At 39.3% G+C, this 26,154-nt stretch overlaps 2 protein-coding genes across 8 annotated transcripts in view; one reads left to right on the top strand and one right to left on the bottom strand.

Moving 5' to 3' along the window:
* GLDC (glycine decarboxylase) overlaps nt 1-20,113 on the top strand; it is a 35,475-nt gene extending 15,362 nt beyond the window's left edge. Inside the window, exons 5-25 of the mRNA XM_015848967.3 lie at nt 627-704; nt 1,386-1,533; nt 1,756-1,952; nt 2,422-2,518; nt 3,464-3,569; nt 4,632-4,771; nt 4,974-5,054; nt 5,581-5,678; nt 6,233-6,317; nt 6,491-6,532; nt 7,334-7,476; nt 7,631-7,706; nt 11,236-11,361; nt 12,227-12,376; nt 12,846-12,958; nt 13,598-13,739; nt 14,026-14,137; nt 15,397-15,492; nt 17,537-17,709; nt 18,410-18,490; nt 19,476-20,113. Coding sequence (XP_015704453.2) covers nt 627-704; nt 1,386-1,533; nt 1,756-1,952; nt 2,422-2,518; nt 3,464-3,569; nt 4,632-4,771; nt 4,974-5,054; nt 5,581-5,678; nt 6,233-6,317; nt 6,491-6,532; nt 7,334-7,476; nt 7,631-7,706; nt 11,236-11,361; nt 12,227-12,376; nt 12,846-12,958; nt 13,598-13,739; nt 14,026-14,137; nt 15,397-15,492; nt 17,537-17,709; nt 18,410-18,490; nt 19,476-19,619 — 2,428 coding nt within the window. The 3' untranslated portion in view covers nt 19,620-20,113. The remainder of the gene's footprint in view (nt 1-626; nt 705-1,385; nt 1,534-1,755; nt 1,953-2,421; nt 2,519-3,463; nt 3,570-4,631; nt 4,772-4,973; nt 5,055-5,580; nt 5,679-6,232; nt 6,318-6,490; nt 6,533-7,333; nt 7,477-7,630; nt 7,707-11,235; nt 11,362-12,226; nt 12,377-12,845; nt 12,959-13,597; nt 13,740-14,025; nt 14,138-15,396; nt 15,493-17,536; nt 17,710-18,409; nt 18,491-19,475) is intronic.
* A 2,423-nt stretch (nt 20,114-22,536) lies between these two features.
* UHRF2 (ubiquitin like with PHD and ring finger domains 2) overlaps nt 22,537-26,154 on the bottom strand; it is a 73,640-nt gene continuing 70,022 nt past the window's right edge. For 2 of the 7 annotated variants that reach the window (XM_015848968.3, XM_085528391.1), the window contains 3 exons: nt 25,842-26,005; nt 24,574-24,672; nt 22,537-23,701 (listed from right to left, as the gene is read on the bottom strand). In XM_015848968.3, the coding sequence (XP_015704454.2) occupies nt 23,555-23,701; nt 24,574-24,672; nt 25,842-26,005 (410 nt within the window). In that variant the 3' untranslated portion in view covers nt 22,537-23,554. Of the gene's footprint in view, nt 23,702-23,878; nt 24,038-24,573; nt 24,673-25,841; nt 26,006-26,154 lie in introns of those variants that run through there. The other 5 variants (XR_014939206.1, XR_014939205.1, XM_015848969.3 and 2 more) reach the window with 4 other exon arrangements.

Consider the following 26,154-nt stretch of genomic DNA (forward strand, 5'->3'; position numbering starts at 1 on the left):
AGGAGCTCTCATCCTGTGACCTAACAATCTGTGCCATCTGTCTCTTGTGTCCATACCCAAACATAGTTTTAGGGAACTGTACTGTAAGGGTTTTTGAAAGGAATCTGTAAATCAAATGAAGTCTGAAGGGGATTACTGAAGGTCACTGGAGGTCTCTGTTATCAAGAAGGAGACTATACTATTGTTCAAAATGTCAGCCTGATATAAAGTCATGCCATTTTACTGGAGAAAACCAGGCAAATATGCAAGGTTCTGTTTCAGTAGCACCTGTTTGGTTATTCAGGGAAACACAGGGAATCTGTATTAGAGAATGCAATTCTGTTCCTTTGTAAGAGTAGTTATGAGTGAAGGCATTCTTGCCGCTTTGTCAGTTGGCTCCTGTTTCATAGCCTGCTTTAATTTTTCTTATGTTTCAATCTCACTGGAGTGTCTGCAATGAACCTTGTTATTCTAAATTGACTATTTTGTCAAATACTTAACCTAGTCATTAACATCAGAATTTGCAACTTCCTTTTTGCTTTAAGAAAACTAACATTGAGGAAGCAAGTTAATTTCAATTCTATAGAAAATAATATATTCTTAATATTTGTCTCTTCTTCTTTCCTTTTTTTTTTTTTTTTTAACAGGCACAACAAAAGAAGGAAGTTTTATATAGATGCCCGATGCCACCCACAGACTATAGCAGTGGTCCAAACCAGAGCAAAGTAATGTTCTTCTCCATCTTCCACTGTATATTTTAACTTAAATTGAATCGTTTTTCATCTGCACCTCTTTATGATATGCTTAGCATGCTTGAACTGTAGAACTATGCTTTCTCAGCAAAATAGAAGCAGAAATCTGTTAACATTTGGCATCGCTTCTAATCCATTCAAATCTAACTGTGAAGTAATTCAAGATGTTTAAAAAGAGACTAAACATATGAAAACAGGAAAACATATATTTTTTCTCTTAATTTCTCTGTGCAGATACATGTATTTGCTTTTTGAATTCAGTTTTGTTCAGCTCTTTTTAGCTCAGAAATAACTAAGTTGAGACAGTAAAACTTTTCTTTTAGTGAAAACTGAATCCATTCTGAGTTTGGTGTTTGGAGTAGCTGTCTTCAAAAAATAATACTTGTTTCTGGAAGTTTAATTTGCTAGAGCAGCAAAATGTTGGTATCCAGTAGGTTATGGGTTGTCTGCTTTTGTCTGCATATTTCTGTTGATGATATCATCAGATGCATTTATTCTTTCTGAACTTTCTGGATGTTTATTGGTGCTGAGCAGGACCAGTGATATGTACATTGAAGAAAAAATTCCTTAGTCCACAGAAATATTGTGTGAAGTGTGACTTCAAGGCAGGAAATGACTTGAAGGTATTGGATTGTACACATTTTTGTTTTCCAGCTATACTGGTGTTATTACTGAGCTTAAATTACCCCATGAGATGGATTTCAGTGGAAAGGATGTCAGTGGAGTATTATTTCAGTACCCAGACACCGAGGGGAAGGTGGAAGACTTTTCTGAACTGGTTGAAAGAGCGCATCAGAACGGGGTAAAGTAAATGTTACTCGTCTCACCAGATTTCTCTCTGCTGCATAAAACAGCCATAGTGTCTGTGCAAAGTGTTACCTGAGATACTGTGTAAGGGTTACCATTTGCACTTCAGCGCTGTGCAAGTGAAAAGAAACTGTTTGAAAGTGTTAGAACTTAGTTCCCATGCAAGCAGTGTGCCTTTGGAAGAGAGGCTGACTGCTTTGTGCACTTCCCTCCTCAGACTCTTGCCTGCTGCGCTACTGATCTTCTGGCTCTCTGTATTCTGAAGCCTCCTGGAGAGTTTGGAGTAGATGTTGTCCTGGGCAGCTCCCAGAGATTTGGCGTGCCACTCTGCTATGGGGGGCCCCACGCAGCATTCTTTGCTGTCAAGGAAAACCTAGTGAGAATGATGCCGGGCAGGATGGTGGGTGTTACAAGGTAAAGGCTCCCCTCACCTTTAATCTTTTTAGGGAAAACTCAAATGAAACATGTTGTGACCATCTTGCCCAGACTTTACAAATCACATCTGACCTTATCGTTGTACCAAACATCTTAATTTCTTGAAAACCAGCAGATTGAAAATTAGCTTCAGCTAATTTATGTCAGCTGGACATAAAAGATGCTTTATTATGAGTGTTCAAAAAAGCCTGCATTCAGTTAAAACAGTTAAAGCAGAGACACTTTGAGGTACCTTAAGGAGTGTACCAGGTTTTGGTAGAGCACTTTCTATGCACTGTTCCTGGCTGGGCAGGCTTGCCAGACATGATCCAAACACAAATCAAGAGACCTTAGTCCCCATCTGATGTCCCCTCTGTGTTTATAGGACAGACAGGGCTGGTATGCATGGAGCTTGGTCTCTTGCTGTCGTTTTGAAGTAACTGAAACTGTATTTTCCCATGTGTCTTAGAGATGCAAATGGAAAGGAAGTTTACCGACTGGCTTTACAAACCCGAGAGCAGCACATCAGGAGGGATAAAGCTACCAGCAACATCTGCACAGCACAGGTGACTCATTTGTTCTGCTTCTATAACTTAACTGTAATGTTCAAGTCCTAACACCATAGTATTATGATTTCGCTTTCCTTTTGAGATTTTTTATTTGAAAAAGGAAGAACACTTAAATATACTCCCTTGTGTATATGTTTCAAGTCCTTTGGAAAAATGGGACCATGCTTGAAGAGATGGTAATAGTATCTATTTCCTTTTAAAACCACTTGAGCTCTGAATAAACCCATATGTCCCTCTGCTTAGCTGAGTAGTGCTGCGGTTATTACAAATGAGACAGATTTTCTTAATGAAATCTGATCATCTGAAACTTGCAAAATTCAAAGCAAAAAATCTGTCCTGAAATTCAAAGACTACTTAGACGTAAGTGCAGATTGACAGTTTGAACGTGGGATATGATGCAAAAATACTACACTGCCCAAAAAATCTCTTTGCAGTAAAATGTTATGATTAAATTTGCAATTACTGTAAATAGTCTCTATAGACCTTGCTCTAAAGAAGTTGATAAACTTTGCAGTTCCTACTGATACGTTGTTCACATGCTTAATGTTGCTCTTTATTTCATAGAAGAATTGTTACAGTTAAAAGAACTGATTACTTAGCATTCATGGGATATTCTGTAAAAATTTATAGCAATATTATACATCAGGTTTCTTACAAGCCTAGTTTTATTTATGATTCTTAAGCCTTCTTTGTTGCTGTAATTGAATTCTGATTCATGTTGACTGACAGTTAAATTTCAGAGGGCACTGAGTACATTGTCAGAACCAGCACTTTCATAAATACACTTTGTGTCTCCCACCTTTTATTTTATGGGCAATTACATTAAAAGCATAACATCAGCTGGGGACATGTGGCTCTCCTGGGTATTTAAAGAAACTTCCCACTAAAGTAATGTGAAGTAATTTGCAAATAATAACATGCTAATCTGTATTTGGATCTTAGGCTCTCCTGGCTAATATGGCAGCCATGTATGGTGTCTACCATGGATCTGATGGATTAAAGGATATTGCAAGACGGGTTCACAATGCTACTTTAATCCTGGCCGAAGGTATGAATATTTAATGATTGCAGAAGCTGTTCCTAAGCCCTTACACCTTCTTAAATACAAAACTCTTGTGGTTTGCTTGTTTGCTTTGCCAGCTGAAGTCTTTTAGCTCTCTCAGATAAAGGAATATGTTTATGAAAATTCATGGCTAATGGTTTTGTTTTCTACTGTTGATGAAATCCAGGAATTAGGTACATATGCAAAGTGAGCTTGCAGGTGTTCTGTTTCCTTGAGAAGCTAATAGAAATCTTCATAGTAATTCTCTAGCTGATGAGATTCAAATGCTGTTTTCCATCTGCAAGCCCTGTGCTTTTCTTTTTGGACCATTCTGGTTTACACTCAGAAGTATGCTAATAACAGCAAAAATAGATAATAAATGGGATTAAAGAAATGGGAACATTTCAGTTCAGTTACATGGAGTGTCATACCCAGTACAAACAGTGAAATCCCAAAGCTTAATAGCTGTTTGAAAGCACAGCATTTGCAGTAGTAAATAATGACAGCAGCTGGACTGTGAGGAGTAGAATTTCTTTTAACAGTTGTGACTGTCATTGCTGACAGGAGGAGATGTGCAAAGCTGGAATGCTGTGAGCTGGGGAGGGACTGTTGCAATTGTCCATGCTTTGTTTGCCAGCTCAGCTGGAAGACCACTTGCTGCTTTTGAAAAGCACTAAGCCTTTAAATTTTGTGATAGCAAATTCCAAGACAGCTAACCCTCATTTATGTAGGAAAATTTTGCTTTCCAGTCTTGCAGTTTTGTCCTTATTTAATTTGTGTACCTATTATTCTGCAGTATGTATTTACAGATCTGTTGAATTTGTCACAGAAATCTTCCCTAGGATCAGTCTGCATTATTAACTAGATCTGAATGTGGTACAGATGCATTTCATGCACAGTGATGTTTCACTATTAACGCTGGTGATTTCACTGCTCTGTATGCAAGGGGAATGTCTCTCTGCATTCTCTGCATACTCTACAGTAGCATTTACTTGCAAGTCTGATGTAGTGTTGCTGTGTAAGCAAGCAGCTGAGCAGATAATAGCATTAACTCACTGTGTTTTATAGGTCTCAGGAGAGCTGGTCATAAACTGCACCATGATCTGTTCTTCGATACCTTGACAGTCACATGTGGATGCTCGGTCAAAGAGGTTTTGGACAGGGCAGCTCTTAGGAAGATAAACTTTCGGATTTACGGTGATGGCAGAGTAAGCAACTCTAAACCTTTCAGGAATTTTGTAGCATGACTTTTTTTTTTGCATTATTTCTGCTCATAATATGTTAAAGAGATTTTTTTGTTTGTTTGTTTTGCCCTGTGTGTATCTCAAATATCTTTTTCTTGGCCAGAACAAACACAGTATGCTCCCAGAAATGGCAGCTTTGAGTAATGAGTGTTGCTTTTGTCCATAGCTTGGAGTATCACTTGATGAAACTGTGAATGAGAAAGACCTTGATGACATATTATGGATTTTTGGTTGCGAGTCTTCAGCTGTAAGTGTGGCATCCATTAAATTAATCTGAATGTTTCAGAAATGCAGGGAAAAGTGAAACTGTGTTTTCACATAGTGGTTATCTTTATGGCTTCTGTTTGTTAAATGTTGGCAATTTCATATCCTGTCTGACAGCGAGAAACAGGATAAAACAACAGTGATGTATCCAACTGGTTGTCAAGCTTAGTTCTTTTGGTCAGTCTAGGCACTGTGAGTTAACCCGTTGCTTCCTTTGTGGAGACAAGAGCATGGAGGTCAGTTACCTCTGTTCCACAGGAATTTTTTTGCATATCATTGGTAACTGGCAGCAATACTTCCAAAATGAGAGGACTGCTGAGGCTTCTGTGCCAGTTTTATTATAATATCGTTGATAAGCCAGATAAAAACAGGTACATATGCTAATATTACCTGGAGAACTGACTAAAGCTTGTGGTATGCTGCTGATGCAGTCTAGTTCTTATAGAAAGTGACAACAAAAAGATAAGTGTATCTGAAAGTCTTTGACTTCATGTTTCTTTGTGTCAAAGGAACTTGTTGCTGAGGGAATGGGCGAGGAAACCAAGGGGATCCTCAGCACCCCGTTTAAGAGAACTTCCAAATTCTTGACTCATCAGGTTTTCAACAGGTTTGTAAAATTGCTGAAAAACTGAATTTTTAAATGGAAACTGATAGTACTGTCTTTCAAAAGTTGTACTGGGAAGTCCATTGAGTGCAGTTTGCATCTGTAGTCACAGTCACTTGTTACACTGAAATAATTAAGTAGCATTTTTAGGCAACTTTTAAACTTTAATTGAGCAAAGCTGTACTCCTGGGCACAGGTAGAACGTATGTTTCCATTAGTCTGCTACATTGTACAAGCTATTATTTGTGACCTACTATCAGCAGACCGTCTCAAACTCTTACAGTCAACATTTGGTGATAGCATTTCTCAACTACCAGGTATAACAGTTGCTTTTCATCCGCATTATTCCTAGGAAGCATAAATTAATGATTTGAAATAATTAATAAAAACTAAAAATTGAAGGGGTGGGCTGCTCTTACACCTGCATAATCTTTATTTTTTAAAATTAATTTTTAACAATTATTATTTTAAAATGGTTTTTCCTTTGCTGGAGTACAGATCAGCCTGGTGGTAGAGCTTGTCTTACTTGCCTTAACACCATGTTCTGTGTCCTTCAGCTACCACTCCGAGACAAACATTGTGCGGTACATGAAGAGGTTAGAAAACAAAGATATTTCTCTCGTTCACAGCATGATTCCTTTGGTGGGTATTTGCCAACAAAAGAAAAAAAAAAAAAAAAAAAAGAATTTTCATACATACGTAGATCATTCTGAAAGTAATGCTTCCTGTTGACATGAGCCAACATAATAAGTAGGAATCATTACTTTCAGACCAGTTCTCTTAATATATACTGACAAATGGTTTTCTGTTTTTAGGGGTCTTGTACAATGAAGCTCAATAGTTCAGCTGAACTTGCGGTAAGTTGCAATAATGGTGTCTTACCTGCAACCTACATTATGCAGCCAGTGTCAGTGTAGACACATTAGAAGTACAGAGTGGTGTTGGTCTAGGTCTCTGTATGAGGGAGGAAGTTTCAGAATAAGCTAATGGAATCGACTCCCTTTTACTGTGAAAAAAGCTATATATATATATATATATATTTGGAATTAGGTGTTACATTTGTGTTCCCTCACATGCTATTACTGTACCTAACTTCTTGCCTTTTGACAATTTGCTGCTCCTTAGAGGCATGCTCCTTGTCCTCAGGTGAGGAGCTGGGGTGTCCATCTATCTTCATTTCTCTGTTGTCAGCTTAGCCAGCATTGGGTACTGAATGCTCTTCGATTTCTTGCTCTTTCCTTGTTGCTACTTGCTTGCTAGGTTTCTTTTGTCCCCTTCCTCTCAATCATTTCAGTACCTTGTTCCTTCATTTCTTTTAGTCTTTTTCTTTAACATGGAAGTCAACAAGATTTTATGAAGCAGATTGTTAGGTGCTGTTCCTTGAGTCCTCTCTTTTTGCCCTGTGATCTCCCAGCTGCACATAAGCACAAGTAACAAAAAAGGAGAGGCTGAGGATTTTAAACATCTTCTGAATGTTAAAAAATGTTTTTGAGAATCATCCTTCACAGAGGTTAGGAACTTACATCAAAAGACAAGAAACATTTGGTCTTTGAGCAAGGGCAGCCTATTTCCTTTAGAGAACTTAATGACAAAACAGAGTTGTTGTCAGAGTTTTTTTGTTACAGCACTTGAGGATTTTGTTTGTTTGTGTGTTTAAGCCGATTTCATGGAAAGAATTCGCCAACATCCACCCTTTTGTGCCCTTGGATCAAGCTCAGGGTTATCAGCAGCTTTTCAAGGATTTAGAGAAGGACCTGTGTGAGATTACTGGCTATGACAAAATCTCCTTCCAACCAAACAGGTAGGAATTTTTTTTCTAAACTTTTCCTCCTTCACATGCACTTCAAAAACTTACTTGTGAGGAAAATGTGCAAGACAAAACCCACAGGAAGTTTCTGTGGAGTGGTACTCCATTCTGGTTCGTGTTCTTAACAGCATTTGTGTTCCTCTTGCAGTGGAGCCCAAGGAGAGTATGCAGGTTTGGCTGCAATCAAAGCTTATTTAAATGCAAAAGGAGAACGCCATAGAAGTGTAAGTGTCACATACTGTCTGGGAAGGAACTGGGGGGTGGGAAGTGGAAAAATTGGTTTGGAAGTTAGGGCTCACTCAGGACAGGGAAAACTAGATTCTGTGTCCTTGTCTGTGACAAACCTTTTATTATTCACTGCTTTCCTCACAAATTATGTGTACTGTATTAAAAGTATGACTTCACTGTAAGCAGGGGGAGTGAGGAAAAGTTTTATCAAATGGTCTGGATCTGTATTGAGTCTGTCTGGGATGGGGTTAGCTTTGTTCACAGCAGGCCGTATGGTGCTATGCTCTGCATATGTAGTTGGTAAAACACTGATTGTAACACCACTGTTTTGTCTACTACATGCAGAGTGTCAAGGCTTCTCTTTCCCACTCTGCCCTGCATCCCTTCCTCAAATGAGTAGGCTGGGTGGGCAAGAGGCTGGGAGGTGACACAACTAGAAATAACTGACTGAACTAACCATAGAGGTATTCTGTGCCATGTGATGTTATACTCAGCAATCAAAGCTCAGGAAAAGAAGGATGAAAGGGGCAAGTTCATGGCTATGGAATTTATTTTCCCAAGCAACCATTAAACATGCTGAGAGCCTGCTTTCCAGGAGGTGGCTGAACATGTGCCTGCTGATGGGAAGTAGTGAAGGAATTCCACTTCTTGGTTTGGCTGTGCACACAGCTTTTGTTTTCCCTATTTAAATCATTATCTCAGTCCATGAATCTTCTCACCTTACCTCTATTTTCTCCTTGTCTCACGGGAGAGGGGAGTGAGTGAGCAGCTGTGTGGGTGTTTGACTGTTGGCCAGGCCAACCCACCGCTGTCCTTTTTGGTGTCCAACGTGGAGCTAAGGTAATTACAGTTTTGATCTGAGCATGCCAATCTGTTTATTGGAAGGCTCCCTATTCTGGTCACAGAGCTTGTTGCTTTATTGTGTATCCAAGCTCAGGGCTTTCTAATGGCTGCGTTCAGACCTTGCAGTTTGCTATGCTGCTTATCACTTTATTTTGCTGTGACTGGGAATATTCTGTTAAAAGCAATGGCCATGTGTCTGGGCTGACATATGTTCCTGGAATGACGCTGTTACTGTTCTGTGTGAGCTACCTTGTGAAGATGAGGATTACACCTCACTTTTCTCCTCAGCTGTTGATCTGTCCAGCTTTCTTGCATGAGCTCTTGAGTTTTTTGTACATCCTTATATCAGATGTTTGATTTTATTATTTAATGTCATTGGCTTGTTACCGTGTGTGTGGAACCTGTTTTGGTACCGGTGTAAAAGTGAAGAATTTATTGTTGAAGCGACAGAGAAATGTGCCCCAAGAAGGTTGAACCTTGGCTGTCAGGGGGTGGGAGGATTTGGGCTTTTAACTCGTGCTGCAGGCACCTCTGATAACTTGGTACTGTATGCCCAAATGGGCTTGTGGTCCCAGCTCCCAGCTGCTTGTACTGTTTTGTGCCTATCCAGCCTCCATGTAGTCCTTTCAGAGCAACACTGTAGGCAGGCCACAGCATCTGACAGCACCACGTTTGAGACAAGACCCATTCATAGGAATCATCTGTATCTAGGCTCATCCACTTCTGGACTATTTAAACTGCTTCAAATAAATTTCTATAAAATATGTGAAGACAGCCTTTCTTCTCAAGCTCCACAAGGTTGTGGACGAGTAATGGAAAACAGTTTTCAATTATAATCTTCAGTTGGTAATGCTAGATTCAGAAGTCTTAATTTTTGTTCTCTTCAATACTACCTACCTGAAACTTTGACCTCTAGGGATCACTTCTCAACTGTACCATTGCAGCCTGATAAGAGAGAGTTCTTGTAAACCTAAGTGGTGATATAGCTGTAGTTAACCACAAAGACAAACCAGTTCTTTCTAGACACTGTATTTAATAGATTTTTTTAATTCAAGCTCTATTTTAAAGAGAAAATATCCAGAGAATTGCACAGGTAGTGCTTTTGTCTACAGCATTTTTTCAGCCTTCCTTTGTGGTGATGCTTTTCTTTAACTGTGCTATTTTGGAATCACCTTTTTGGTCATTAAATGACATAAGTACCTGTAACTAACTGATGGCTCCATTTTCTCTGTTTCACTTCAGAAGATAACTATGTATGCAATGCAAAGAAAGTCTTGTATAGGCATTTGAAATTTAAAGCAGTAATGAAAAGGGGAAGGTTGTGTGGCAGGGCTCGTGCTGGTAGGCAGCCTGGTCTCTGTTCCAGACACATGAAAAGGCAATAGAAGAAGTGCTTAAGGTTAAAGTCACTGCTATGAGGCATTACTTCCACTACAGTGTTTAATACATGACTCTATAGCATCACTACTTTCTATGAGTTAGTGTCTGTTCTTGTAAATACCAAGTTCAGATCTGTTTCATTTCACACCCATTTCCTTTTATACATTGACCGTATTAGAGAAAGTAGAGGTGTTCTCATGAGCTTCTTCTGCAAAATATACACAGTGTGTGCTAAGAGATTAGTTGAGCTTTTTGTTCGTATGTTTTCTACTGTTTTGCTTTCTTATTTTGTTTGTTTTGCAATGTAGGAAAGTAAACTAAAAGCAGCTGATCAAGCTTCTTGCAGTCATCCTCATTTGAATCTGGTGCCCTCTTCTGGAAAAAAGGCCAACAACCTTACATTCAATTACAGCTCACATCTGTTTGCTTTGTAGTCTAATCAATAACTTCTGAATCCAGCAGCTGCAGATACAACCCAGCAGCACTGGGTAGCAATCTAAACTTAAGATTACCATTTAAAATTTCCGTGGATGTGTCACTAGTGGAGCCAGGATCTTTGTATTTCTTTCAGCACAGCTGCACAGTGCAACACTGTAATTTCAATGCAAAAAGAGCAAATATCCATCTGCCCAGACTGGGTGCTTAGAAGCTTGAAATGGCTTTCAAAGTAATCAGCATTTGTCTTAGCATCTCCACAGAGCATGAGGTAGAGGTCACAGTGCAGTTCTTTGTAGGATCATTCAAACAAACAAACAAAAAACCCAGCCAACAACCGTGCTGTTAGTTACTTAATACAGCTAACTTTGAGTAACTTAATGAACTTTGTTAAATTAATTCCCTTAAGAGAATTGTAATAGACAAATATTTTAATATAGCCACGTGATAGAAGCGAAGAGCTTCTTCAAAAACAAAAACAAAAAAAAAACGAAAGGTGTATTTATTGACTTTAGAATGGATGGACTGATAAGTGTCTGGGAACTCTGGATCTCTAGTTTCCTAATTGTCACTGATAAGAGTGACAATTTATGATATTTATATAAGTAAAAGCCCTTCCATTTTTCTCTCTCTTTTTTTTTTTTTTTTCCCACTGAGTTGTACAGAGGCTGCCTGAAATGTGTTAGTTATAATTAAAAATGGCAATAGATAAGGAAAAATGGCAGTAGAGAGGGAAATGCTGGTAAACATTTCCTTTGTCTCCCTTTTAAAAGCTGTGGTAAGGAGTTGGTGCTGAGTATTAGCTGTAATACTTAAAGACTTGTGTAACTGGCTGTATTATAGACTCTGCTTCTTTTTCCTCCCAAGGTTTGCCTTATTCCTAGATCTGCTCATGGTACAAATCCAGCAAGTGCACAAATGGCAGGAATGAAGATTCAGCCAATTGAAGTGGATAAAAATGGGAGCATTGATATCTCCCATTTAAAAGCAATGGTGAGTACTTAATCAGCTTTAATGTTCAAGGCAGAAATGCTTCTTCTCCTCAACAGGTAACAGTTTTGGCAGCCAAATGGGATATTCATTTGAGTGAAAATCAGGCAGAAAATAGTGAATATGTACTTGAAAAGAATAAGTATTTCTTTCATTTTTTTCTCATTCAGATACAAGCCACGTGACTTGCGAGATTTCCTTTAATTTGAGAGTCTTTTGTGCAGGAGTGTCTCAGTGAGTCTTTCCACACAGTGGGCTCTTTTACAGCAAAACTTTTCCATCTGCCTTTAGTATTTGAAATGAAAGGAGCATGTTTGTGAGGTTGAGACATTTCAGACTGCACTGTAGCCTTCACTTGGTTAAATTCAGGAGCACCTCTGCTGGGGAGGGTGTTGCTAGGCAACTTTTCTTTACTTTTGTGAGTAGATTTGCTGCAGGTGAATCCTGGGAATCCAAGGGATTAGCAGGACACATTTCTAAAAATACATATTTGAGCAGCTTCTTATGGTAGTGATAGACTTATGCTGCTGAAAGCAAGGGTGTAACCTGTGGATGACACTACATTGAAGAGTTAAGTAGTTTACACGGTTTGTTTAAAAGTCTCAGAAGTGTCTGTGTTTTGTCTTCTCGTACCATGCTTCTGCAATATACAATTCAGACCTATCAAGAAAACACTCTTTTTGTATAGGTGTTGATGAATATGAGAGCCAGTACTTTTTGCTTACTGTGACTTAGGCTACATGCTGATAGTCTCACTTCTCATGCTTAAAACACATGACATTAGCTAACTGCTTTCATAGATGTTTTGTCTTGAAGGAGCTTTATGTGCCTCAGTGAACTTTTCCTCTGTCTCCCTCCCTGCCTCCAGGTGGACAAGCACAAAGAGAACTTGGCAGCCATCATGATCACATACCCTTCTACCAACGGTGTGTTTGAAGAGGAGATTGGAGATGTGTGTGATCTGATTCACAAACATGGAGGCCAGGTTTACCTGGATGGAGCAAATATGAATGCCCAGGTATATGGTCTTCTAGGCAGATACAGTTGAGCCTACAACTAAGCCTGTAGTTTCTGTGGAAAAAAAAAAAAAAAAGTGTTGTGGCAGTATTCAGTTCAGTCTATAACTTCATTACAAGATGGTGCAGGGCTCAGGGGAAGCAATGAGGATTCTTTGAATAGTAATAGGAGTTAGTTGCTGGTATAACATATTTCAGAGCAAACTTACATAAACTAAAGGTACAAGATCTATGAATTCTTCAATGAAAATGACTTAGCCTGCCTAATCTTTGTCAGAGGCATTCTTTAAACATGAGTGAGAATTCCTGAAGCAAAAAACTCAGTGTTTGCATCAATACTTGTTTGTGATGCATCATGTTAAAGGAAAAGGAGGAAATGTGTAACATCTCTTACAGTGTAATTTTCTTGGAGGCAGTAGCAGGTCTTTCAGTGCCAGGAGATCAGTTCACATACACATATTCACTTCACAGGTGGGTCTGTGTCGTCCGGGAGATTATGGCTCTGATGTCTCTCACTTAAACCTTCACAAAACCTTTTGCATTCCCCACGGAGGAGGAGGACCTGGAATGGGACCAATTGGAGTGTAAGTGTATCTAAATAAGATTTTTTAAGGAATTTATTTAAGGAAAATAAATCCAGAATGCAAACAAACAAAATCCCTTGATGAATTCATTGACGGTTCCCTTAAGTATAGAGCCATTCATGTTGGAAGTATATTGCTGTTTGTAAACTTTAGTCCTCCTCCCAGATAATCATGTCATAGCATCTTGTGCTGATCTGTTGAATGATGAGGCTCACAAGTGTTTGCAAGCCCTGACTGCACATTGACCCTTAGTATGTGTGGGCAGACCCTGCTCAGGAGTATGGTTTTTGTATAAATACAGAGCTGATCTGTGGGCTTTGAGGTCTAATTCCGTATACAGCCCACTGAAATGGTGGATGAAAATCTTGATCCTACCCTAATTTTATTGTTAAAAAATATTCATATTGTTCCTTTAAAATAGCATTTTTATTTGGATATCTGCATGAGTATCTTATGATGGTCTGTAAAATGAGTACCATCCTCCATAGCCACTAGTTAGGCTACTGCATTTTCTGCTGAAGAAGACATTGACCAGACCTCATAGTGGACTGTGTTTAAAAGGAAGGGGAAGAGAATCTCATCAGGAATGGTAACACAGCAGCACATATTTAAGTTCTAAGGTCAGTCGTTTTGTTTTAGGAAGAAACATTTGGCTCCCTACTTGCCTACCCATCCTGTCATCAAAATTCAGACGGATAAGGATGCTTGTCCTTTGGGTACTGTCAGTGCTGCACCTTGGGGTTCCAGTGCCATATTGCCCATTTCCTGGGTATATATCAAGGTTTGTAGACTTTTTCACCAGTTCTCTTCGTTTCAAAGCTGCTCCATTTCTGGAGCTGGGTTGTTCACCTGTTTACTTTCCACACATACTCTTAGGCAATGAGCATTCTAACAAGCCGTGTCTTCCTTGTGCTTACCTATGAGTCCAGTGTGGAAACCTGCAGTACCAGTGTGCTGCCATGAATGAGCCACTTGTTCTCACTATGTCATATTTGTCGGGATAAGAACATACTTACCTTGCTTGAGAATGTTTTTAAAACTGTTTCTTCCTGTTGTTCCTCTTTCAGACAATGGGAGCAAAAGGTCTTAAACATGCTTCTGAGATCGCTATATTAAATGCAAACTACATGGCAAAGAGGCTAGAGAAACACTACAAAATCCTTTTCAGAGGAGTAAGAGGCAAGTAGCAGGCTATTTGATTTCCTCTACAAAGCTCTTTTCAAAATGGTTTGTGTAGAAGTTGGCTTGCAGTATGGCTCTTACCTAATGCTATGTGGCAGCTGAATCTCAGTCCTCTTCTGGTGTCATATACAAGGAGAGGAAGAGCTAACTACAGCTTCTGTGGAGGTACCGCAATGTAACAGAGATAGCTGGAGGCGTAGGTAAAAAAAGCCTTTTTTTGTAGTTAGGTGAAATGATGGCAGAAGATGGAGTAAGTCTTGGAAAATCAAACAGTTCTCCTTGAAGTCTAATAGTAAATTAATGACATGGTAGAAAAAGAGGAAGTAACAATGCCAGGCCTCCAAGCCTCCCCTAACCTCTCTAACCATCCCACATAACAATGTAAGAATTCAGTTTTTGGAATTAAACTTTCCCTTACACACAGTCCACTGAGGAAATAATAATAATTTCTATCCTCATTTTGTTTCCTTATTCTGGTTTACAAGGAGGATGAGAATCTCCTTGACAATGGGAGACACTTCAGCTACATTCCAGTTCCCTGATACAACTCTCCTGTCCTGTAAGAGTAGGGAATAAGAGAGGACACAATTACCTGCCTGTTGCAATAGACCAACATAATTATCATAGAATGCAGTTTTGCTTTCTAAAGCCAAGTGGCACCAGAGAAAACTTGAGTACAGTACTTACACAGTTGAAAATATACTTACTGAATTTAAAAGTACGCACTGACTAAACCTGCAGTTTGCATTTTAGGAGAATATGTTGTTTCCTCACAGAAGTAAAGAAAAATTTCAAAGTTTGAAGGATTCACTAAATAAATGTAACAGAATTCTTCAGAATTTTGGCTTTAGATAACTTAGGTCTTTAGCCTCTCTATAATTACAGATACGAACTTTTCTCTGATGTAACATGAAATCAATTCTCTTTTATGTGGCTAATTTGAAAAAGTCTGTGACTCAAATGATGTTGGGCTACAGCCAAGTCCATTTATTTTTCACAGAGCTTACAGATGACATGAGCTACTTTGACTGCCCTCTTCTGTACATCTTAAGCCTCTGAAGCTCATGTGGGTCCTGGAGGAACAGTTTTCAAATACTGGGTTGTGTAGCTCTGATAATGTCTCTGGGTAGACTAAGTAGATATTTCTTAATTGGTCTTTTTATCATATTCTACACAAAACCAATGAGGGTAGATTGCTCAGTAGGTTGCATTATTCTCCCAGCAAGTAAACACAGTGCACATTGTTTTCCTTACAGGTTACGTAGCCCATGAATTCATTTTGGATACGAGACCTTTCAAAAAAACAGCAAACATTGAAGCTGTGGATCTTGCTAAGCGACTTCAGGATTATGGTTAGTCGAATATCTTCTAGATAGCAGCCTAAATGAGAAGTTCACAAGTTTCTAAAGGGTTCTCAAAACGTTGTAGTCTTGTGCTTGTGGATGATGAATCTGCCTTGATCATTTCATAATTTTTCCACATGCTCATTAAGAGCTTAGAGAGCTTTTGCATCCATGAAGTTGTAATGACTACTGAAGAATCTGCTGCTTCTTCCCCACCTTTAGAAACTGCCCTCCAGATTTGTCATTACATGACTGGTTGGGTACTCCAAGGTTGTTTTTGGTATGCTTGCTCTGAAGAATGTGATCTGCAGCCTAAAGGCTGTGTTTAGCAGCAGTGCAGGAAAGAAATGATAACAACCAACCTACTGTTTTCTTTCTTCATCTCCTACTGCACAAATCTGTATTCATCTTGTACTGGCATATGATAGGAAGGCGTAGGGACCAAACATTGAAGTGAGCAGCAGGGAATGGAAATAAACCTGGATAGTGGGGCTGTTCAACCTGGAGAAGTCTTTGAGGTGACCTGATTGCAGCCTTTCTGTATCTAAAGGGGAGTTAAAGGAAAGAAGAGGACAGACTCTTCAGGAAGGTCTGTGGGGGCAGAACAAGGGGGAATGATTTCAAGCATAAGGAGGGTAGATTTAGGTTGGATATAAGGAAAAAGTCTTTTACAGTGAGGCACTGGAACAGGTTGCCCAGAGATGTGTTTGCTGCTCCAACTCTGGAGACTTTGAAGGCCACATTGGATCAGGCCCTGGGCAGTGTGATCTAGCTGTGATGTCCCTGTTCATTGCAGAGGAGTTGGACTACATGAATTTAACAGTCCCTTCCAACTCTAATGAGTCTATGATTCTGCAGGCCAATCAGTCTCACCTCTGTGCCTGGCACAATCATGGAGCAGTGCTTCCTGAATATGCATGGAAAATAAAGATGAGGCTTCACCAAAGGCAAGTCATGCCTGACAAACTTGGTGGCCTTTTATAATAGGGTTACAGTATCAGTGGATAAAGGAAGAGCTACTGATGCCATCTACCTGGACTTGTGCAAAGTGTTTGACACTGTCCTGCACAACATCCTGGTCACCAAATTGGAGAAAAATGGATTTGGTGGATGGACCACTCACTGGATAAGGAATTGGCTGGATTGTTGCACTCAGAAAACTGCAGTCAATGGTTCAGTGTCCAAGAGGAGACCAGTGACAAGTGGTGTTCCTCAGGGATCAGTGCTGGTTCTATTTAACATCTTTGTAGTGGACATGGAAAGTGGGATCAAGTTGTTAGCAAGTTTTCAGACACCACCCAGCTGAGTGGTGCAGTTGACATGCCAGAGGGAAGGGATGCTATCCAGAGGGACCTAGGGAGGTGTGAGGTGGGCCTCATGAAGACAGGAGCACCTCCCCTACAAAACAGGCTGAGAGAGCTGGGGCTCTTCAGCCTGGAGAAGAGAACGCTCCAAGGAGACCTTGTACTGGCCTTCCAGCACCTGGAGCTGGGGAGGGACTTTTTATGAGGGCATGCAGGGACAGGATGAGAGAAAATGGTTTTCAACTGGAAGAGAATATGTTTAGACTAGGTATCAGGAAGAAATTCTTTACTGTGAGAGTGGTGAGATACTGGATCAGGTTGCGCAGAGAGGCTGTGAATGCCCCCTCCCTCGGAGCATTCAAGGCCAGGTTGGATGGGACTTTGGGCAACCTGGTCTAGAGGGAGGTGTGCCTGCCTATAGCAGGGGGGTTGAAACTACATGATCTTAAAGGTCCCTTCCAAACCAAAACTTACTATGATACTATTGATATAATCTGTGTTTAGCTAAAAGCTAACAGAGCAAGAAGTGCAGATTTTAAGATAATTTCATTATCAGTGCATAACTTTAAACCTTTTTTTTGTAAATAACACAGTGAAATTGTCATTTTATTTAGAAGAATTAAACACATGGACACTACCAGTCCATGTGTTCACTCCTGTAAAGATCATAGGGCTGAATTTTGAATCTATTGCTAGCTGGTGCATGTATTGGCTCACAACCCGTTGTCAGTGACTGATTCTGTTTTCAGGTTTTCATGCTCCAACCATGTCCTGGCCAGTGGCAGGGACACTCATGATTGAACCAACAGAGTCTGAAGACAAGGCAGAGCTGGACAGGTTTTGTGATGCAATGATCAGTATTCGACAAGAAATTGCTGAGATAGAGGAGGGCAGGATGGACCCCCAGGTTAACCCTCTAAAGGTAAGATTACAGGTGGAGCAAGTTAGCAGCCCCAGCTTAACTCTTGAGAGTTAATTTTAGACCATTTGAGCCCCTGTCCTGGTCTTTCAGTACTCCAGAAAATAGCTGCGTGGCAGTGAAGTAGCATAAGGTGGCACATTAATGTCTTGAAATTCTTTAGAAACCCTGAAAGTTTTCAAAACCCGGAATTCTGAATTTTAAAGTAAAAGCTCAAACTTTACAGATACAGTAGGGAAAATTGCTGAAGGAAGTATATGATCTCTAGTTTTGGGGACCATCTTAAATTTGTGAAGGAGTGGGGCTTACTTGTTTGATTTAAGAAAGGAAGTGAAATGACCTTAAAACTAACAGTAAAATGAAGACCAGATGAATTACTTAAGCAACGATGGCACAATACTGCTACAGGCTCAAGTTCTGGTTAACTGTTGTGAGGCTGCACTGAATCTTGAAATACTGAGGGAATATAGTGAAAAGCTGGAAGTACGTTCACATCTTGGGTGATGTTGTTGAGCAAAATGGAATGAATATGTACTGTTTTAGATCCACTCTTTTTCCCCCTGAGATATACTGTATCTCAAGGAGATACCAGACGGTAATCTGGGTTATTTTTATGTAATAATGTGAATCTTAAGGAAGATTCACACGGATACATTCAATTGAATCCAGTAATTTCATGTTGTACGCGCTTTTCTGCTTGCAGATGTCACCACATACTCTAAACTGTGTCATTTCTTCAAAGTGGGATCGCCCTTATTCCCGAGAAGTGGCAGCATTCCCACTGGTGAGTAAACGATGGAATGTCAGTGATGTGGTAATGTATGAATTTGCTTTCTGCTCTGTGGTTTTCTGGTCTATTGCAGAAGAACTAGTCTGGTAGGAATAAACACTTCAAAGCTATTTTTACCATTACAGAGTTTGTTTGTGTGAGCCCTACAGCAGTTCTGTAAGTTTTATTTTTCAAGACAAGAAATCTCTACACGTCAAAGAAACGTGAAATTGAATTTCTAATGTCTGCACTTGGATATTGGTTATTATTTGTGGGAAGTGAAGTTACAGCTCCAGTCCCTTCAATTTAGACACACGGCACCAGAGCCTCTGAAAACAGACCACATTTAAGGTTCAGCGCTCTGCTATGAGGAACTTAAAGGAGGGTTTGATGGTGCAGGCAACACCAATGCAAGTCAGCTGCAAAGAACAGACTGGGGGACTGGGGTGCAATGTATCTGATTTCTTGAGAGCACTGTGTAAAACTGCTTCTTCCACAACCTTATTAGTTGTCTAAATGCATGTAGCTTCCCTCACCTGCAGCTGAACTGCACCCACTTTACACCTACGTTATTGCCATGTACTGTTTCAAGGTAAAATAATTTAACTGCCACCTTATGGTTTTTATTTTACTTCTTTTTTTTTAATATAAATTATTACTGCATTGAACAGCACAGGTCCTGATAGTCTTTTTCACTTTTCTTCTGTTTCCTCTTCATTAGCCCATAATTCAAGGGATCACATTCTTGATTATTTCATGACTGCTCCTTTGCAAGCTCAGGTAGAAGGACAGAGATGCACTTTTTGGAAGATCTAAATGTTCTTTTAACTAATTGCCACTTCTGTTATACGTACCTGTTGTCTTTAAGAGACTGAAATGCACTGGAGGTTTCACTTCACTCTTCAACATTGGTTGTTCTTAAAGCTTCAGTGTCTGCTACATTTACACACTTGCTTAGCACAACAATTAAAGTAATGTCTTTTTTTATTTCTGCATTTAGCCTTTTGTGAAGCCTGAAAGCAAGTTTTGGCCCACAATCGCTCGCATTGATGACATATATGGAGACCAACATCTGGTTTGCACCTGCCCACCAATGGAAGCCTACGAATCTCCCTTCTCTGAGCAGAAGAGAGCATCTTCGTAACACTGCGTCCAGCTCAAGTTTCTGAGTCCATCAGGATGGCCTTTTCCTTCCAGACCTGATAGGGGATTTATATACTGTGTATATTTTGGATAATCACCACATTCATTAATTGAATCACCGCTCAGTCAAAATGTAAATACAATCAGTATAGTAGGCGTGAACAAAACGTGTCTGTTCCTCAGCAGCTGATGTTGAAGTTGCCTCGATTCAGCATTTTGTCTGCCTTGTGCTAAAGCTTTAACAGTTAACTCCCAGTTTGTGACGTGGAATACAAAACACGGTTGCAGAAATTAGAAGGTGCAGATGTGTGAAGCTGTAGTAACAAACATTAACCGCAGGACTAATGGTTTATATTTTGTAAAAACAGATGAAGTAGGTTGTTTAATTTACTTCACGTACTACTGGTAGCATTGCTAATGTTAATATTTTGTTCTGTTACTTTTTTATCTACCAATGTTAGTATTCTAATAAATTTAAGTATTATTTGGTCAGAATTTAAGTATCATAATCTTTTGCACTGTAACTTTTAAGCTGGTTTGGAAGGAACTGGGGCTTCTGAGACTGAAGTTCTGATTTGTCAGAATTGCCACAGCAGTAACAGATACTACATGAAGCAAAATGCTGGCAGAGACTGAGATAAATCTGTCACTTTTTAATGATTAGTTTTGCTGAGTGGCAACAAACTTACCTTTTTTCTGTATCACATCAGTGCTTCCTTGTAGTTCCATCTAATCCTCTCTTACTCCAGAGAAAGCAGGAGACTACTTCTCTAGTATATTGTGAAGTGTGTGGCTTGAGTTAAATCTTGTCTAACAAAAGTATTCTCCCCACATCATTTCTCAAACATCTTGTTCTGAATATTGATTTTGGTGTACTCAGCTTGTTTTGCTTTGTAAGGCTACACCTTGTGTAAAAATTATTCAAAACCTGAGCTCTATCCATCCAAGACTACTGTGCACTCTGAGACCAGTGAGCTGCTGGTACACATAATGCCATATTCAATTAGGTAGCAAGAACACAAATGTTAAAGTTCATCTTTTAACCTGTTCCAAGTCATACTTCTCTAAAACCTTGCATTTGCATTAAAGTGCATTTGCAGTAACATGGGTGGCTGGTCCATGCAGGTTGAGTTGTGTTTCACACAAGTGGGCTCCCATGCAATGACAGCCTCGTATGGCCATGTGAAGCAGGATTTGGTGAATCAGGAAGCAGGTAACACTCAAGAAAGCACTGCATCTTACAACCAGGAACTACACAACCTCTTCACAAAGGTGTGCATGCAGTCATGACCAGGGGCTCTCTGAAGGGACACAAACAAGGATGGTGCTTACAGCAGCACCTCAAATACTGCACTTCTGGGTCTCTTCAGTTTTGGCTGTGCAACCTTTACATTACTTACCTTAGGACTTCCATGTAAAACAGAAAAAACTTGGATGACAGATGATAGGAGTGGCTGCCATTAAAGGAAGGTTGGGCCAAGTTGATCAGCACATAGGTCCCAAAACATCTATGTATGGAGAGAATATCAGAATTTTCTAAAGAAGCTACTACTGAAAAAGGCATTTTTTGGGCTACTGATATAGCAGTGGGGCAGGGGGAGAGATAGGAAGATGTGAAAGGCCAAAATACTTGCAGTGTGAGGAAGGGACAGGCATTCTGACCTACCAAGCTAACTCTGCAATGGTTTCCCAAACTACTTTTAGTGTTTGGTAGAGGCACTTTTTGATGATGCCAGATGGTGTCTGCTAACTGTGTCAATCACTGTAGCAAGTGATGAATTCCCCACTGTTGCCTTTAAACTGACAAATCTGCAGCTGATGGTAAATTAGCAGTAAACTCAATAACAATGAAGTAATTAACAGAAGTCAGAAATAACCACTTTTCCTAGAAGACAAAATTTACTAATTGTTCTGCATTAAAAATAAGTTTTTATAAGATCAGCCTTGGAAACATAAATCTGAACTGCTCACCTATAAATAACCATTCACATAATTAACACTAAAAATGCTACCAACATTCATGTTAGGCTGGAGCATGAATTAAAAATCATGTGTTCCTATGCACAGTTTTAAGAGCTTTCACTCTCCAAATGTTGCAAAGGACTATACATATAATCCTCAATTGGTAAAAGCTGTTGAACAGAAAAAAAGCATCTTTGCTCACTGCAAAAATACATACCATCATTACAGAGTCTGAATTATATCCGTTTCCCCATAAAAAGCTGAGCTACCTACTTTGTAAGACACAGTTGTTCAATGACTGTTTACAGCACTTATCGAAGTGTATGCGTAATGCTAATTAATCTCCTGAACAAAGAATCCTCATTCTAATAAGCACAGAAAAAGCCAAACTGTTCAACAGTTTTTTACTTTTTGTTACATTATGAGAGATACTACCAACATTTGGTACGCTAATGGACTCCTGAGGAGAAAATTAGGGGGGGCAAGGAGGGAGAGTAAGGAGGGAGAGAAGTTCATTTGAATGAAGTGAGTAGGCCATTAAACTGACTTTTTGCCATGAAAAAGCCAAACAGCACCAACATCTGAGGAAGTGGTTGGTTATGGATGACCAGATGACAGTACCCAACTGCACCAGGCTGCGGGCAGAGTGGCCTTACTGCTCTCTGGCACATGGAGTGCAACCCAGCATCAGCTTCCCTTCAGAAAGATGCTCAGCAGAGACCAGAGCAGCTCTATGACAGTGGCTGCTTTACAAGAGTATGGATGTTGTGGATGTTGGGTCGTTCTTTTCTTAACCTTCTTTTTCTTTTAAATCACTAATAAATGAAAGGAATATCAAGCCTAGAAAAAAAAGCCACCCACCTCAAGAAAGTACACAGTAATCTGGGAAAAAAATATATATATACTATAAAAATATAGTTTACATAAGAGGATAATAGTGAAAACAAAATTAGCAATTTTTCTGAATCATAAAATATTTAATAAGGTATATTTGGGGGGGGGGGGATATATTGTATATAAAATTTCAGATCACAATATGAAGCCATTTGAACCCTCTCCAAGCTAGCACTGCCTTCAATGCTGTGTAGATGTATTGCCACTGATACAAGACCTACTAAAAGCATACAGTTTAACTAATACAGAAGTGGCAGTTCTTTATATGAAATATTTTTTACACAACTAGAGTGTCTTGAATACCCTCTTTAAGTGCAAAAAACACAGATCACTTTACACTAATGCAGCAACAATGCATTCATATTGTTCTCATTAGTCATTAGTAGTCAACTTGCATAAGATACAAGAAAAGCACAATGAAGCACACAAAAATAGACTAAAAATCAGCCTGTTCTTGCAAAAAAATACAGCATAATGGAAGAAAAAGACAAAAAAGGATTATGCACACCACATAATTTGCTGTTCCTTAATCCAGCTGGCTTAAGTGCTGTTTCTGTTTTTTGCTGTTTTTTTTTGTGGGGTTTTGTTTTGGTTTTGTTTTGTTGTTTTGTTTTGTTTTTTTTCTTTCTTTTTTCTTTTTTTTTTAATATTTTATTTTTGTAAATCAAACCACACGGACCAGGCACAACTATTATTCAGGAGGCAGTGTGTAGCTAAAAATTCACTAACTTTTTTTTCATCCCCATAATTTATTTTCCTCTGTCCTGAGGTAGTTACAAAAAAACAAATCATAAATCAAGCATCAGCTAAGGCCAGTGGGAGCTGAAGCTTTTCATTTTTCTCTTTTAAAAACTATTCATTAACTGGCCCAAACTACCCTTGATGTTAAAAGACAGCCGAGAATTAAGAGATCTCACTACACCAAAACGATGGCTATGAGGGGAAGAGGGTGAGCTGCTTCAAAATGTGACAACATATTGAGTCCCATCAAGCTGGCTGGTCCACTGTTGAATTTCCCACATTTATTCTCCTTAACTGTCTATAAAGTCACTGGGAGGAGTTCAGAAGGATCTGAGCACATCATCGTCCTTTACTATAACCAGGGAAGAACTGGTCCAACAGGGTCTGCAGTATCTTGTTAGGAGCCATGGTGTAGCCCTTCCCCAGGTCATAACGGCAGGCAGGGCAGGTGAAGACCTCAGCTCTGAAGGAGCGCTGTAAACAGCTCTAGGACAGACAGAGAAGAGGAGTGAATTGTGGGAACTTTCTTTTACACTGACTGCTTCATCCGCTAAGGAGTTACTATAAACCAAACACACAATTTTCTGTACTTCCAGAAAAAAAAATAATTACTAAGCCCCTTGGGGTACAACTTTGCCTACGTGACTAAAGTGATCTAAGAAAAGAACTCTGAAACATGGAGACTGGGAAGGATTAAAAGACAACACTGCTGACATTACCATTAATGTCCTCCTTTGAATCAGAGCCACAACTGCAGCTGTTTTGTTTTTTTTTCCAGCACCCCTGTTAGACAGCCACTGTAGTCCGGACATTCCCATCAAGCTGAAGGTGAATATGTATACAGGTTGTAGTGCTTAAGACACAGCCTCCACCCACCGCCTCATCTGACAAGACTCAGCTGTGCTTTAAAGACATATTCAGAGTGATACAGTAGTTTCTAATTAGCCCAAACAATTTTCTGGTATTTACGCTGCATCTTTTAAACAGCACTTGGTTAAAACGTTACACACTTTCAGGATCTGTCTTTAATTCCTTAACTACAAAAAGTTCCTTTACTGTTACTCTACCAACATCTGACTCCTGGGCCAAAACAACTCTCAGCATACCTCCTCTGATCACAGTGGAATGACTGCAATGCTAAACCCAACTCTTTGTGTCTGGGTTTATACAAAGCTCACTTCCACTCTTTATTACATAAATTTAAGATTACACAGCAATCACTGAAGGCAAACATGCAGCAAGTTATTGCCCAGAGAGCTAAGCAATAATTATCGTCTTTCTAAAACACGTTTTGGCCCCAGTGTCTGGAGTCTCAGAGCCAAGAAGACAGCCCAGAGCACAACCAAGCTTATTCTTACTTTACAGACGTTGTGGAGGCACTCTGTTGTCACTGGCTGGTAAACCAGCTCCTGGCAGCAGACACACATAAAGGATTGTTCCAGTTTCTTCAGAAAATTCTAATGTAGGGCAAAGGAATAAAAAAGACAAACTATTAAAAGGCACACCAAAAAAACCCACAACAACCCACAAACAAAAGTATTTTTATTTGAACTATGTATGTTTTATATAAAACTACATTGCCCAACTTTGGTAATTACTATATACATTTTAATTGTTTATGATTTTTTGTGAGAAATTCAACTCTCGGATCTAAGCTGAAGAAATGATAAATTTGATTTGCCTCTGAAAATGTGTGAAATGCATGGATCAACTCACAGGACTCTTGTGTAACACTGCTGTTGTTCCCTTCCCAAACTCACTTAACAGTAAGTAAAAAGACTACAGAATTACTGTAAGTTGCTAAGCTTGATTTATAAAATGGTTAGACATACCTTCACTCTGCAAAGTGACTGCTCACACTGCAGCACTTCTAGAGTAGCCTTCAATACTCAGTCAACACTAAATTACCCTCCAGAGACAATCAGCATTAGGTGTATATTGACAAGATACATAAAGGTTTTCACACCCTCTGGTGCTGTTATCTGCATTTTGCTCACATCTATACACCTCTACATACAGCATCTTCCTTCTTTCCATCAGAATAAAATTCTAGCTACACCTCTATTCACATTTAATTAAAACAGTTGATGGTTTCCAACAGAAAGCTGTCATGGTAGCTACCCAATGTTAGCAGTGATTCCTATTGCCTTTAGTGGCAATCAAATGGAAACCTTACCAGAACAGTGGGTATGAATTTGTAGAAAAACGACTTTTCAGTAACTCAACTGCTCTTAGATTACCATTTTCTCCTTTTTAAAAACCATGCTTACAAACAATTTTCAGCTGAAATTCTTTTTAATCATTACAGACAATGAATAGAAAACAGACAAAAGGTTCTAACTTCATAATGTGAGGAAAAAAGCACTTTCAAATGTTTTTTGGGAAAGAAGAACACTACCATGGAGGTGCCAACCTAGTCATCAACAACAAACCCTACAAGGATTTGGTATTAGATTGCTATAACAACATAACTTCACATCTAAGCTTCACAAATAAAAACAATGCTAGAAGCAATCTGTATTCATCAACCATTTAACTAGCATGTTTTAAGAGAGAATAAAGATTTCTCCTAGCACTCTAAAGAAAAGTAAAAAATAAAAAGAATCTAAGCATGCAGCAAACATACTGGTCCTTCCTTAAGAGAAGCAAGTACTTCATCCCACAGTTTCTGGTTCATACAGTCTTCTCTGATCAGCCATTGCTGTTCTTGGGTCAGCTGAAAAGCTTCTCCTTTCCCTCCATCTCCCATTCTCATGGCTTTAGGTGTATTTGTAGGTTCCTCAATACCTGCTTAAGATGATGACCATCAAACACAGCAATATCATTGTGTTAGTCTAAATTAATAAAGGGGAAGGCAAAACTGATTCCAAACCCATAAAATGTGTCAATCAAATGCCTATTCAAACTCACTTCAGCTCAGCATTGGTTTGGGCTGCACA

This window comes from Coturnix japonica, chromosome Z, assembly GCF_054131305.1.
Source record: "Coturnix japonica strain WE chromosome Z, WE-NBRP24, whole genome shotgun sequence".
Classification (NCBI taxonomy): Eukaryota; Metazoa; Chordata; class Aves; order Galliformes; family Phasianidae; genus Coturnix; species Coturnix japonica.